Source organism: Lissotriton helveticus, chromosome 8 (assembly GCF_964261635.1).
Source record: "Lissotriton helveticus chromosome 8, aLisHel1.1, whole genome shotgun sequence".
Classification (NCBI taxonomy): domain Eukaryota; kingdom Metazoa; phylum Chordata; class Amphibia; order Caudata; family Salamandridae; genus Lissotriton; species Lissotriton helveticus.
The window spans coordinates 376,035,355-376,051,270 of NC_136069.1; the positions used below are offsets into that span (position 1 = coordinate 376,035,355).

The 15,916-nt window shown below is 43.3% G+C and overlaps 1 protein-coding gene across 7 annotated transcripts in view; it reads left to right on the top strand.

The window, feature by feature from the left end:
- Positions 1 to 15,916, top strand: part of NBEA (neurobeachin) — a 1,787,704-nt gene that overhangs the window by 808,611 nt on the left and 963,177 nt on the right. For 4 of the 7 annotated variants that reach the window (XM_078657170.1, XM_078657173.1, XM_078657171.1 and 1 more), the window contains one exon: positions 3,321 to 3,356. The exons of the other annotated variants lie outside the window; for them this stretch is intronic. In XM_078657170.1, coding sequence (XP_078513296.1) covers positions 3,321 to 3,356 — 36 coding nt within the window. The remainder of the gene's footprint in view (positions 1 to 3,320; positions 3,357 to 15,916) is intronic. 7 annotated transcript variants of the gene reach the window in all.

The following is a 15,916-nucleotide window of genomic DNA, read 5'->3' on the forward strand; positions in this document are numbered from 1 at the left end:
TGTTTCAATTCTATGACTATTACAATTAGGGCCTGATTACGAGTTTGACTGACAGGGTTACTCTGTCATAAACGTGATGGATGTCCCATCCGCCGTATTACAATTCCATTATATCCTATTGAACTTGTAATACGGTGGATGGGATATCTATCACTTTTGTGACAGAGTATCCCATCCACCAAACTCGTAATCAGGCCCTTAGTGTTGGTTTATGGTTTTACAGTTTATGTTAGAAGTGGAGAGAGGATGTGGAGACTGGATGGATTGGCATCAATTTTGACCTGCCTTTAATGCAGAGATGTAAGAGAGGGAGCAAGAGAGCATTTAATCATTACTCCCAATACTGTACTTGCACATGATCACATCGAAGGTACAAAATATTAATTGCCTCGTCAAAGGACATAATATATGGAGAGCTTTATTACAGGAGGCACCAACATAGACACACATGTGACATGTTAGAAAAGGACAAGGACAAAATCAAAGAAGAAATCCTAAGAATAGATGCTTATATTGTAGGCCAAACTCTGTCAAAATGTAGATATCTTCCTTATAAATACTTGTACAGTATGTCTGGTATGTGTCATTCCTTGATAAAATCATTCTCAGATTCGAAAGGCTCACACTTATGGAGCAGCAAACACCCAACGGAAAAGGAGTTTACTTCTCACATAGCCATAGGACCTACAGGAGGAACTGCAATTTTGGGTTACAGAGTAAAAAGAGAAACACGTGGGGATTTCAAAGATCTAATATGAGTTAGATGTTAGAAATCAAATTGAGGAATAATTTAGAATAAATGACACTGGTGAGATACAAATGTATATGGTTAGCACGCCTTTAATGCAAGGTGAGGGGCAAATGTATAGCTGCTGGGACTGATGAAAGATATGATATAGTGCTGAGGAGGCAGAGACTGGAGGCAAAACTGAATAAGGCTGAGGATCCCTTCAAAAATACAGGATCATTAATGGCCTTGAGAGCAGTTATTTTTATGCTATGTGAATTTTGTAGATCGCTGCTAATCACCCGCTTAGGGAACAGCTTAAACGCACTTGTGACAGAACGATCAGAGAGATAGAATTAAACTGAGACAAAACTTCTAAGAAAAAGCTAATAAGCAGATAAACTCCTAACAGCTAGACGGTATATAGCAAAAGAAAGTTGATAGAATGCCAAATGTCCGTACTAGTTCTGTACCTATGAAAAACTCTGAAAGTAGTAAACTAAGATTGTTCACTGACTTTTCATGAACCTCTCTACCAGGCTCAAGTGACAGGCCTTTGAGTCAGGGCTATAACTCAGGTTTAAGGTCTTTAACAACTGGTACATCCCTCAGCAGTGGGCCATAAGACTATTTTAGAACATTGGAATGCTGAGAGCTCTGTTGATGGAAAAAAGTGGCTCAGGACCAAGAATGGCAGGTATAGGCCTTTGGCTTCAACATTTCAATATTTGTCTATTTATTTCCCCCTGCTTAATTTAGAGCATTGTTCCCTCAGTGGGTGAATTGTTTTATTAGCCATGAAACCCATTTTCCTCTGGTTATACAATTGATAAAGGCCCTTTTCCTCTTTATAGGCCCTCACCTCTCTGGTTGAGGTCCTTCAACAACCAGTGTAGCAGATTTCAAAAGATAAAATGCAGAAATAAGCCTGCTGGAATACTCAATAGGAGATTATTTGAGTTTGGCTTTTCTCTCCACAGAGAACATATTTTTCTTTATGGATAACCCTTTTCCACCTACACCAGTGTCAAACATGGTGTATTCCATGCTCATGGAAATGCACTTGCTCCTGTATGTTTCCAAATTAGATTCATGTTCTTTCCCAAGGTAGAAAAGGTAATGCCAAATGTTTGACAATATCCACAGACTTTGTAGGTTTTACATACATTTTGGATGACCAGCCCCTTTTTAATTCCTGATTCTGTGAACGTTCTTACTGTGAACTTTATTGTGAACCCTTTTCACATTAAAACACATTATAGCCTTAGAGCTTGCTGTAGCCAGCTCTACCGGCCATTAAAGGCCCACTCCAGCGTTCAACTTAGGCCTTTAACAAGGGAGCTGGCCTTTCATGGCTGGTACAGCCCGCTACGGATGGCTCGAACGCTATTAGAACATACTGCCCTCTAGGGGCAGAATGCTCAAATTTGTCCAACAAAGGCCTCACGGAGGCCGAGGGGACTGAAATCCCCTTGGGTTCCGCGAGGCCCTTGTTCACTGCTTTTGTTGTGAACAAATATTGGAAAGTTGATTCTCTGGGCTTCTACCAGCCATTAGAAGCCCAGAGCACTCCATTGTCTTCAATGGAGTGCTCAGCATTCCAATGTTGAAATATGTTGGCCCAACACTGACAGCCAAACTGATGCAAAATCGAGTACTGTTATTAACTAATTTTGCAAGAAATTAAATCACTTTCAGCGTGACTGTTGTTATAAGTTTGATATCGTAATAGGAAGGGTTGTGCCATACTCTACTCTGTTGGCTACGCTTGTTTTGAGTGTCCTGCAATTTAATGACCTTTATGAGTCACAACCGAAAGTAAACCTCTGTCCAATAGGACCTTATTTGCTGAGGTCAAGAATACAGAGAGTTCCTGGCAAAAACTTGGGGACACCGACATTAAAGGAAGTATTTGTCATTTTAAAATGACTATACGCAAAATGTTGAAGCATAGCAACAAATAAAAGCATTATTTCACAAAGAACAAGTTGTGAAACCGATTTCCAGCCACATTACGTTTTGAAGTCATTAAGTTTATTAGAAAAGTGAAAATAATAACTATGATAGTTCAGTTAGATTTAGTCGCAGTGGATAGACTGGAATTTAAATTTATGAAAGGTAGGTTTTCAAAGATTGTATATTAAATTGATCTTCTATGTTGCTGACAGTTCTGGGCTTGAATGTTTTTCACTGATGTATCTGAACACCATGGGGTGCCAAATGAAAGGTTATACATAAGATTGGGGGCAAAATGTGTTTTTATATGTACTGTATGGTTTATATCTTGAACGATTCAACTGGGCGAAATGTTTCTTTTAAACATGTGTAATGCTTAAAACTCCGCTAAATATCAAGTTTCCTATTTATAGTTGCACCTTTAAGGGGCTGGGAGAACAGGCCAACTTATCCCGTGTCTCAAACACTCACTGTTGGGCAGTGATGACACATGCTTGTTTTGTGTTGTGCTGTGGATGTGGTGGGTAGCGGTGGATTGCTCATGAAATTGTTAACATCCTTTGTGAAAAAACTTGCAAAAACATTGGTAACAAAAGTTGAACCCACATTTCTTGATGAGCTTTATTGAACTTGACAGGCAATCCGTGGAAACGCAGTGTTTGGCCAGATCAAAGTAAGCATACTGCATGTCTCTTTTTGTCTTTGGTCACTGACCTCCCAATCGAGAATTCCCCTCCCTTCAAAGTTAAATATATATGATGTTTTTCTCTATAAAATAAAAAGTCTGTGTTCACAAAGGATGTAAACTAATGTTTTACGGCAGCATTCGTTGCAGAGATCCTTGTAAGGCAGGCCTATATGATGTTAAAATATTTTTTTGTTTTTTTTAATGCAAGGAATAGACTGTGCACACCATTTCGACTCCTTCCAGGTCAGATAACTTGAGCTAGGTTGAAAGAACACTTTTGGCCTATCGTTTAGCTGAAATGATTCATAAACATGGATCGAAAATAGGAAATTATTTACAGAAAAGAGAGAGGCGTAGCAGAAAGGGACTAGCTCCTTTTAATGGAAGAGAAACGCTAAATGAGTCAAATATACTATTTATTCAGAGTTAAGATATTTAAACCTCTCTAGTTTTTATAATTTTAGCACACATCTTTTCTTTTTTACCTACCTCATGTTTTCATTCTTTTACATTTTTATTAAACGGGCGTTTGTTAATAGCTCAAATAAGGAAATGCTTCCCGGGTGATAAGTCGATTCCGCGTTTATGTTTTTAAACATTGACTTAAATGTCTCAATTTAAATGAAAAAGCAAGTTCTACAGCAAGTTAGGCCATTACCACTAAGAAGCCCCACGAAACAACTGAAATAAACAGTACCGCCCTGTAAATCAGATTAATGTATATAAAAACACAGCTGTTACCAAACGAATCCAATAGAAGCGGTGTTACGACTGGGAAACTGCAGTGGCCAGCGGTGTCCTTCCGCGCCCACCGTACTTCCGCAACAGCCAGATAGGTCAGGTGGGCACCTGCTATGCAATTTGCCAAAAATCGAAAGCAACAGCAGCCATTTTGAAACGGGAATGGCGATGTACAGTCCTTGCGTTGGAGATAAAACAGGCTCATGTTGGCTGCCGCCTCACATTGAACTAGTTATTTTATTGAACAATGGTGCCTTCAGTGAACTGCACTTTTAAAGTGAACTGGAAGGTCTTCAAGTAGCAGCTGCACTTAAAAATGACCCAGATTAGAGTAATTGGAAGGAAGTGGGACATGATTGGCATTATGTGTTCCATTGCTTGTGCACAGTCGCTGCTGTGTATACAGGCTGCTAAAGTAGCTTCCTTCACAAAGCAACTTTTCATTGTGTGGGGGAGAAACATCAAGATTTGATTCACAGCCATTTTTCATTATGAGCCCTGCAGCCGCTACATTATTATATATGAAATACACATTGCGACTTTCCTCTATGAACCTTTATTTGTTCAATTCTGTTTGTAGATGAACAAGCCACGATTCCCTAAATAAGAAACGCGTACATGTCACCTATGTGCGGCATAGTGCCCCGCTTCAGTTCTGTGCTGTCCTGTGTCCTTGAATGCTTTATCCAAGAAGTAAAAGTGACAGAGCATATTTATTTCCTCGTTTTGTAGTGGTCTCTTTCCCCAGTGTGTTGGACAGCATTTTTTCCCACTGAAATAAGCATTAGGCCCACTTAAGTAAAAAGATCCCATTGAATTAATTAACAAATAGATAATTTGCCTTTCTGTTTTCAGGAAGTGGCAGTAACATCAAAAACAGTGGTTCGGTGGTGGCAGGTGCTACATTATAATAAGTCTATAGACCCTTGGACAATACTCACGTTATTATGTAGGCCTGATAACGTTGGTTTAACTTTCCTATACTAGATATTTCCCTCTTTAGCCCCTCCTGTTTCACGGCTCCGCCTCCTGTATTTGCATGTTGTCGTTTTCATCCATTTTCACAAATGCCTTGAATATCCATCCATCGTCATACAACGTGCATGTGTCCGTTTGTCTTTTTAGCCAATGTATGCATGTTTTACTGTCGTTTATCCACCTTCCTCCCCTATCGCATGCGTCTGCCTGCTGTTATTACCCACACTGCCTTGCATGCGATGTGGCCCTTCCTCTGCCTGTAGGGAGCACATGAGTAACACCCTTCCTTCCGCTCACTCCTACTTGGCGTTGACATTCTTTATCGCTGAAGGCTGGCCCTTCTGCTGTTGTCGCTTCTCTGGACAGTTACTACCAGCCCACCTCCCTCTGTTCAGACATTGCGCAAAAGGGGAACTCAAATGCCCCATGCAGCTGGAAGCATAGCTCCCTGAAGGAGTTTGTAAGATGTATGTATATGATACGTAGAATATGTATGTGCGTTAATATGTCTGTCCTCATGAATGCCCCATCCTCTGATATCTTTTCGGATTACACGAATCTAGAATAGTGGCCAGGCTGCTTGAATTATTAAACAACAATAATGTATTTTTCATGATAGACTGCAATGCTCTTATGTGTTTTTTCTGCAGTTATTCGATAAAGGTCTTAAAAAGGTGATTCACATTATTTTATTTCCATCTGCCTGTTGTGTTTTTAAATAACTGCTATTGTCAATATTACTTTAACAGGATGTTAAGACTTTATCCCTTCACGCCTTCGTTTAAGGATACTTCAAAAAGTGAAATGTTGTACTAATTGCAAATGTTGGGTAAAACAAAATGTCCAGCAGAGGACAGTTTAAATCCTCTGTTGGGCTTTCTCATTATCCAGTGAAATTGCAGTGAACTCAAATGATGCTTTTAAACATGTCGAAATTGGGTAAGTGACAGGATAGACCGAATAAGAAGAGGCTTATCTAAATAAGAAGCACTGAATGCTGTGTTCATCCTGTTATAGATTTTTCTCTTATATACTGGACCTTGGTACACTCACAAGGCCACAGAACAAGAGCAGACCAAAGCCAAGTGATCCACTGGCTTCACCCCAGTGTGCCAGATCTTCTTCGGTGTGAATGATTTGCAAACCAGCCAATGGCACGGCTCTCAGCATCTTGGAGGTGACCCTTTTCTATCCATGTCTGGCCGATTCAGCTATGAATGGATAATCTCTATGGCAGCTACATGCAAGATATAGTCAACCTTTAGTTATTGGTCAGATTCAAGGCGCAAGCAGAAAATTGACATTTTCTAAGAGGAAACAACACTTTTTGGCTTCAGAGATTCGAGATCGGACTTGGCACACATTATGAGGTGCATGTCACTTTCAACAACAAATTTTGAGACTATTGCTGCTCATGCAAGCTTGGTATCCCTTATTCACTCAATAAGTCAATCAATCACTCAGCATTTGTAAAGCTCACTCTGTCACCCCTAGGGGTATCTGGGCGCTGTAACGCTGTCGAAGAACCATGTCTTGAGTCTCTTTCTGAAGTCTGGCAGCGAGGCGGCCGTATTGAGCTGCAGGGAGAGGCCGTTCCAGGTCTTGTCTGCCATGTAGGAGAAGGAGCTTCTACTGCTGCGGGTACGGTGGATGCGGGGGAGTGAGGGTGAGTGAAGAAAAGCATAGGTGTCTAGCAGGTTGGTGGAAGTTCAAGCGATGGTTGAGGTAGGCAGGTCCTAGATCGTGGAGGGCTTTGTAGCCATGCGTGAGGATCTTGAACTGGCATCTTTCCTGGAGAGGGAGCCAGCGGAGGTCTCTCAGGTAGGGGGTGATGTGGGTTCAGATTACTTGGTACAACTTATCAACGTTGATGAGATGAAACAATATCTGGGCTCTGCTATTTGATGTTTTCTCAGCTCACATAGCTATGGTGCTGTCTTGAGTGAAAGTATAGGGTTTAAGGTCAGCATTCATGTGACTCCAAGAGGCTTTCGCGTACCACGCCGAAAGATTGCTTTTACAAATTGGAAGCATTAAGTGCATTAAGGAAAAGAGGACGACTGGTCAACAAAAAGGAAAAAGCGTTTAAATTTAGTCCTGGGGCCAATCAAAATCAGATACAGACCAGGACTACCAATGAGAGTCATTTGACCATTTCCAATATTCCTGAGGTCATAACTGGCCCACATTGCAAACGGTCACTGCTAAATGCACACTGTGTTGTCCTGAAGAAGGTCTGATGGATTAATATAATTGAAGACCGAAACGTCAACTACATAGTGCATTTCTCCATATGTGAATATTTGTATAAGTGGCCATTTTATTTAAGAAAGATTGATGTCACTTACTGTTTTTATCTTGGATTGGACTTTTATTTCAGATGAATTATAGGAAGAATTGTCAAACTCCTTGTTTATTTGTAAACATTGCAATCAACGCGAACTGTTGATATGTACCCCATGAATTTATGAGCAATATAAATAAGAAATATTTTTTCAAAAAGATTATACCGTGTTGTTTTTCATCTTTATTCTGACTATATCACCTGAATAGTCTTTTTATTGTATTGATTGTCAGAACATTACAACTCGACTAAAGTTATAGCAGTTATTGATTTAATTGATTAGATTTTTGTAAGAATTGAAATACAAATCTGAATCCGAATCTGAAAACCACCTTGATGAATACATTCCCTTGCTGGCATCTTAAACCCTATACTCTTAGTATCTGCCGAAGCCCGCAAGGGTGTATTGGGTTTTCCCACCCCCCTGTCTTGAGTGAAAGGCAGACATGTATTGGATTGGGACTGCCATGGATATAGTCTATCTGTATTGGTTGATATTGATGTGTGCTTTTGGGCTTTGAGAACTAATCAAAAGTGGGAAATATTATACAACATAAAAAATGATGAGATAATTCAGGAATATCATTTGGATGAAAAGAGTGGAATATTTAGTGATTAATGGTTTTAGAATGTGGAATTCATTTCCTACAACTTATGTTTTTGTATTTTACTTTTTCTTGTGACAGCTCGTCATGGGCGTTACCTGCGCTACGCGCATGACGAGCTGGCTTTGTCACGTAACGCGGGTTTTTTAAATTTTCAGCGCACAGCGGGAAAACCGCTAGCGCGCATGCGGTTAATAAATAACGCATCAGGGTGCTGTATATGCCATAAATGGTGTGCCACACTCAGGTTTCCATAATTGGTATAATGCCAGTGATATACTCTGCAATCCTTGTCCGGATTCCACGTGGGTCAGTGGAAAGCATCTGCTCAGTGTGGACTTAACCTGAGTGCAACCTCAGAGAACATTGTGTTGCCAGGGCTAGTAATGGACAAGATGGTGGCCGTCACATTTTGTCCTTGTTCTCCCCTAACTTGCACACTGGGACTGCAATCTTTGGCAGAGCGCACAGCAGTTTTTCATATTATTGCGTTTGCTCCCAGTAGGCAGGCCTGGACTTGCCATAGCGGGCACCAGGCTTTTCCCTGGTGCGCCACCAGGGTGGGGGCTGGTTCTGGACCCCTGGGGGCCGTTTTCTTTATTGGGCCCGGGTTTGCCGCATACCTGCACCATCGCCTCCCTGTAACACAAGCTGCAGCGGTGTGACAGGAGTGGTGCTTCCAACTAGCCCTACCCCCTCTGGAGGCCAGCCGGCCAGCCGAGCTGTTTTCCAGGGCCTGTTTCCGTTCCCAGTCCGCCTGTGCCTGTAGGACCAGTTGTCAGGAAGTGCTGATTTAGTGTCTATTGCCAATAGACATTGACATGGTTTTGCAACTTGTCTTTGTTGCATGAAGTTCAAGAGCCACTCTGTTGTGTTTCCTCGAAATCTGCATTTTCAGACCTGGAGGTTTTGCTACCCAGCATTGGCATATTGTTCTACCTTGTATTTGATGCAACCACAATCCGTGGTCTCCTGCATAGTCAACCTTCCTTTTTATCCACCCCTGCCTCTCATTTTCTTCTGTTGCCCCAGGCAGCCTTATGCTGTTGCAGGTCTTCAGTGCATTTCTTTGCTGCTCCTCCTCAGTCTGAAAACATTCATTTAGCTTTATGGCTCAAACTGGTTCAAGTTTGAGAAGCTCAGAACTCAAGGCTTATCTGATTATCACCGTCACCAATGCCAATGTGCACCCTATCAAAATCTGAGCACTTACATTGTGCACTCTCACCAACCGTTTTGGATTTCTTTTCCCAATCCCTCATACCAGCCTGGAAAACTGTGGTATCTAGAAGGTGGTGACCTGGATTCCACCTTGAACCTCAACCTAAGGATGATGTAGTAATCAAATTCAAAGGAAAGATTTAAAACCAATCAACTGGACACCCTTTATCAATCTAGCTCTGTCTTTTTCTTGTCACAGACTTGTTAGCTGACTCCAAGTTTATGATTTAGCCTTTACCCCTTCACCATGGTTGCTATTGATACTGATTTCTAAAAATTAATTCAAACAAAGACAATAAGTAGGGAAAAGAATAAAATTAATGATTTTACACTGTGACTAGTTAAATTACGAGTGAATTAGAAAGTAACGCTCGACTGAGAAACAGATCATAAATGTGTAGACTATCCCTATGTCCATTATTTAAGAGTCAGTATTTCCTTGATATTATCCCATATATCAGATTTATTCCGTTAACTTTGCCAGGTTACACATATCCATTTCATCAATGCCACAAAACAAGCTTAATTGGATTGAATGCATGACTCAGCACACCGCCAAAGCATCAGAGTAGGGCTCAGAACGACTCCAGAGGTCTCCAAAGTTCAGACAGCCGAGAGCTGCGATCGGAATTGTGAAAGTTTGCTTTTCCAATGGAGACCAAGAAAGAGGTCATGCTTCCTGTCAGTTTCAAAGATGACGGGCCTCACCACATCAGTAAGTTCCACCAATGGTTACAACGCCATTGCCTTCTTGAAACCACCACCGCCATTCAATACCGCCAAAAGCTGAATATTGGTGACAGATAGACTGCCTGGATAAAGATATTTGACAATTTCATTGATAGAAGAAGCAGATAACAAGAAGATTATCAAGTACCTTAAGAATCTTGCTGACGAAGGTGTAAAAGAAGTAAAATAAAAAGTCGCGAGCTGACGAAATTACTTAGTCAAATCAAAGCAGTCTTGAATCTCAAGTTCAATCCAATGCTGAATGTAGATTACGAAAGGTAAATCTTCAGTCAAAAACAACAGAAAGCTGGTGAGACCATCAACAAATTTGATGATAGACTGGATTTGCCCATCAAACACTGTAAGTTCAATTAATTTAATTATAAGAAAGCTATACGCCTCAGAGTAACTGACAGGTGCTTGTCAGATTCATTCTGATGGTGAATTATGAGAGAAACTCATAGTCTGGAGCGAGTTCTCATGGCTGCCAAGCTGAAGAGCATGCAGATCGACTAGCTGCTGACATGGAGGCCGGAGGTGTCCAGTGTGAGTTACTCATGAACGTGAAAATAAATCCGAACCACAAGGCCAATGGGCATAGAGTGATTTCTCTACAGAAAAATAAGTTGTGCTTCAGGTGTGGTTTTTCGTTTCCAAAGGAAAGTAAATGTCCCAACAATGTGCAGATCTTCAAGGGCTGTGGAATGGAGGACCATGTTGTAATGGTCTGCAAGGCGAAGGAAAAGTAAGTGCATCACAGCGTGAATGGCCACCTGGACGTTCCAAGTGCACGCCTAGAAGGCCAAGCGACCACATCATCTGAGGCAAATCGACATCCAATGAAGTCGATCGACATCTTCATCTAAATCTTCACGAACAGTTCTTCAGTATCAAATCCAAGTGAAAGTGAAGAAGATGGTTGTGCCATGTCGATGTTTACCTCAGAGAAACTTGTGCATGTTGGACATGCTACATGTGACGAAACATACTGGTACAAAAAAAGTTGACACGACAAAGCACCAAAGTCATAAAAATATTGTCAAAAAATCACACTAAAAGTCAATGGTTGCTCAATACATTTCATTATTCAGAGTGGTGCGTCAATAAATATTATGCCTGAGCAGAAATATAATGAACTGTCTCCATTTCCCCAACTTATGCCATCAAAAACTAAAGTGTATAAGTAAGCTGCATCGACGCCACTAAAAAGTCAAGGTTTATTTGTAGCAACCATGAAACACAAAAAAACAAAAGTGAAAGCACCCATTCATGTACTTCAAGGTACGGCGTGAAACTCCTGTTTACTCAGCTTCAGCACAGCTGCTGATATGGAACTGATATCAGGGAACTGTGAAATAGTAAGTCAATTTCCTTTGTTGTTTCATGGGTTGGACAAACTCAAGACTATGAAAGTCCAATTACCCATTAATAGGGACATTTGTCCTATTGCTCAAAGACACAGACAAATTGCCTTTCATGTACAAGAAGCTGTTGAAAAAGAACTTGAATCCTTACTCAAACATGATATCATTGAGTGTTCTACTGGTCCAATGTCATGGGTTTCTCCCAAAGTGGTAGAACCCAAAGAAGACAGTGAAGGAGCTGTAGGCATCTGTGTGGATATGCTTCAAGCAAACAAGAACGACATCCAGGTCTGCACATTGCCGACAATACACAATTAAATGCTGCAAAGGTTCACTCGCTTTGATTTGAATAAAGGTAATCATCAGTTGGAACTCGAGGAGAATTGCAGGTACATTAATAATAATAATTCTGAGTTTATACAGCGCCTGGTTACACTAACCAGTGTGTCCCCGCACTATTCAGTGGCCTCAGCAATCCCCAAATGCAGCTCACAAACCTTCAAGCACACTAAATCCTTGGGAACAGATATGTTTTGAGTTCCCTCCGGAAAACAGCCTCCGAGGGCTCCATACGGAGTCTGAGGGGAAGAGTATTCCATCTACGAGCCGCCAAAAGGCGGAAAGATCTGCCTTCCATTCTGGCCCTACTGGTCTTAGGGACGCACATCAAACCATCACCCTGAGACCGCAGTAGCCGAGTGGGCATGTACGGTGTAAGCAAGCTCCGCAGAAAGCTAGGACCATTCCCCTGAGCGATCCTATGGCTGATACAGAGGGCTTTAAACTGGATGCGCTCCCTGATCGGCAACCAGTGCAATATCTCCAGGGCCTTTTTGGAGGGAGATCTCCTGGGAAGCATCAATACCAGGCGTGCAACAGCATTCTGAATATCCTGCAGTCGCTGGAGACACCTCGCATTCGCTCCCAGGTATAGGGCATTCCCGTAGTCCAACCTGGAAGTGACCAAGGCATGGACCAGGGCCCTCCTGGCTGACAACGGGAGCAAATCGAGCGTCTTCCTCAGACTGCGAAGAATGCCAAAGCAAGTTCCGGCCACACGTCTAGTATGATACTCAAAAGAGATTTTAGAGTCGATCCAAATGCTGAGGTTCTTAACCTGATCCTTAGGTACAGGTAAGGGGCCCAAAGTCTGAGGTCACCATGCAGATGTCCAAACAGAAGGAGACTTGCCTACAATTAACACCTCCGTCTTGTCCCCATTTAATCTGAGACAATTATCAGACATCCAGCTAGCCAAGTCCTGAAGACAAGACGCAAACCTGCTGGCTGCATGCTCAGCCGGCTGTGACAATGCCACAACCAGTTGTGTGTCGTCAGCATAAGTCACCACTTCCACCCCATATTGCTCCGTGATTAATGCCACCGGAGCCACTTTTAGGTTGAAAAGGGTGGGTCTGAGACTGGAACCCTGGGGAACTCCTTGGTTCAGGGCAAAAGCCTCTGACCTGCAGGGTCCCTGCTCAACACAAAAGCTGCATTCGCGGAGGAAGGATTCCAGCCATTGCCATGCCTTCTGAACCACTCCGCCCTTCCTCAGACACTAGCAAGGTGTGGCGAGCCACAGTGTCAAACGCGGCACTGAGATCAAGAAAAATCAGTGCCGCTGTCTGACTCTCATCCGCATGTTTCCGCAGAGCCTCCGTGGAGAAGAGTAGCGCGACTCCGTTGAATGGTAGGCGCGGAAACCCGCCTGAGTGGAATGTAGAAGCCTGTGAGCTTCAATATGTGCCGAAAGTTGTTGGTTAACCAGTTTTTCAGCTATTTTGGCAAAATAGGGAAGGAGTGAAATAGGCCTTAGGTTGCTCAATTGAGTTATGCTAATCTGAGGTTTTTTCTTGAGTGGAAGCACCACAGCTTGTTTCCAAACTGTCGGCACCCTACCAGATCCAAAAGACAGTGTAAGGAGATGCCTGATATGGGAAACATCCTTTACAATGCAACTTTTACCACGCAGTGCTTTTACATCGCAACTTTAACAACGCAAACCATTACAATGCATTGCGCTGGGGAGCGCTCTAGGATAGGGAATAGATTTAATTTACTATCCAACACCTTCCCTACTATCCACGGGGACTGGAGATGGAATAGTAAATTAAACTATTCACTATCCAGCACCCCAAAGCGCTATGCTTTGTAATGGTATGCGTTGTAAAAGTTGCGATGTAAAAGCATGCGTGGTAAAAGCATGCGTTGTAATGTCATACATCCGCCTGATATATGGTGCTAGCGTCTCAATGTTACCTCTTAAAATTTTAGCTACAGCCGGGTCCCTGGGAGAGCCAGATTTCACACCTCCAGCTACTTTGATCAATAGGTCCTCATCCGGGACCGTAAACGCACACAAAGTGTCCGTTTCCAGAGGTCCCTCCCCCGGCGGCTCTACGCCACCGGAACAGGCCCTAGCCTCAGTAGGAAAAGTAGAGTAGATGTCCTGCACCTTGTTGTAGAAAAAATCAGCTATCTGATTGCAGGATTGTACAGAGGCCACCTCCTGTTCTCCAATTGAGGCCAGTGAGGATATCTCTTTGTAGACCACGAAAAGTTCCTTAGCGGAGCAGTCTGCCTTGTCAATCCGCTCAATGTAATAAGCTGAGCGAGTTTTTCTTATCAAGGCATGATACCCTCTAAGGCTCAGTTTATACGCCCTCTCATGGTCAAGCAAGTAGCCCTTTCTCCAGGTTCTTTCAAGACGCTTACAAGCCGTCTTAGCCACTTTTAATTCAGCGTTAAACCACGCTGCGGATTTAGTCCGCCGCGTGGGTCCCCTGTTGGACCAGGGGGGCGTTTTATCCAGGGCAAGCTGGTTGCGAAGGTCCAGTGCTTCACAAGCCCCATCAGTAGCTGTACCAAGTCCTTCCGGGGGCCCCCCTGCACCAGACTGGCCCTGAAATCTCCAGGGGAAAACCTAGCCCATTTTCTCTGCCTTTTAGTGATACCTCCCCCTTTCCCAGGGTTATTTCCCGTAGAGCACCTAATTTGGAATGGCACCAAAAAATGGTCCGTCCAAACCATTGGTTCAGGAGGATCAGTTTTAAGGGCTTCCCAGTTACAAAAAATTGGGTCTAGTGTATGTCGTAGCCGATGTGTGAGTAACTCCGATTTTGGTAAAAATTTTTATTGTTGCACCATGTCAGCACATGTACTGGTTCATGCATTCAGATACTTGGCGTCAACATTCCGCCACATTCAGTTTGAATCGCAACATTTCTTTTCCTTAACATTAAACAACAAACAACATTCAGGTGTATATCTTGATCTCACAGAGGCAAGGTAGGAATATGTAAGCTTCCTAGTTGTGCCAGGCAGGCTGTCGGTCCTCAACCCCCACACATATCCTTGACATCCCTTACGCCAGGAGGGCGAGACAATATCTAGGCCATCCGCGCCCCTGCCACCCAATCCCACCCGCAGTCCCAATTTTATGCTACATCTTCCTCCTCCTCCGAACTATCTACATCTTCTTCTTCCTGTAGAGGTGCACAAGGCTCCCCCCTGTAGGCATTCCACGGCAACCATAGTTTGTTCCATTTACGTGGATTAGCCCTCTGTTGATACACTGCCCGTTCCACCATCATGAGCATATCCATATTCTTGCACCACTGTGTCAATGTCGGTGTCTCTGTTGCCCCCCATCTTTGCGCAATGTCTCGCTTCGCTACCATCACCCCTATGACCACCCATTTCCGCCCGTATGACGTCAGGTCGTTCGGGCCCCACACATTCAACAAGCAAATTCTAGGGTCAGGAGTGAACGGGAGCTGTAGCGTCTGGGCGATCGTGCGTGCCACACGCTTCCAGTAGTCTAGTATAGTCGGACATGACCAAAGGGTATGGAACAGCGTCCCCTCCTCCCCACAGTTCCGTAGACAATATGGGTGATCTGCCCTCTGAATTTTGTGTAGTGTAGTGCGTGTGTAGTACACTCGGTGCAGTACCTTGACCTGCACTAATCGGAATCTTGCTGATATACCCGCCTCCCTAGGCGATGCCAGTGCGGCATTCCATTCCCCCTCGTCCAGTGCACCTACATCCTCCTCCCATTTCTCTTTCAATTTCTGTAATGGGTCAGGCAAATTATTCACTAACTTACGATACGTGAGGGATGTAGCGCTAGCTTCCATGAAATCAGTGAGTAGTCGGTCCTCTAAAGGGGCCGATTCCGGGACTTGAGTACCTGGTGTCAGTGCGCCCATTAATGCGTGTCTAATCTGTATGTATCGGTATGTCTCAGTGGTGTGCAGGTCGTACTGTTCTCTCAGAGTAGCAAATGGAACCACCCCCTCCTTTGTCCATAGATCTCCTACCGTGGAAATCCCTATAGCGTCCCAGCGGTCAAATCCTTTACTACGTCTCAAGTTTCCCAGCACCCTAGAATCCCACAAGGGTGTGAGTTGTGTAATCACCCCCCCCCACTTCAGTCGGGATTGAGCCTTATGCCAGAGCGTTACGGTGTGCTTAGTTGGGCCAACCAATTTTGCCATTAGGCCTTTGTTGTAGAGCGGGGCCAGAAGTGTGTTAATGCCGAGCTGCCGTCTGTCCGCT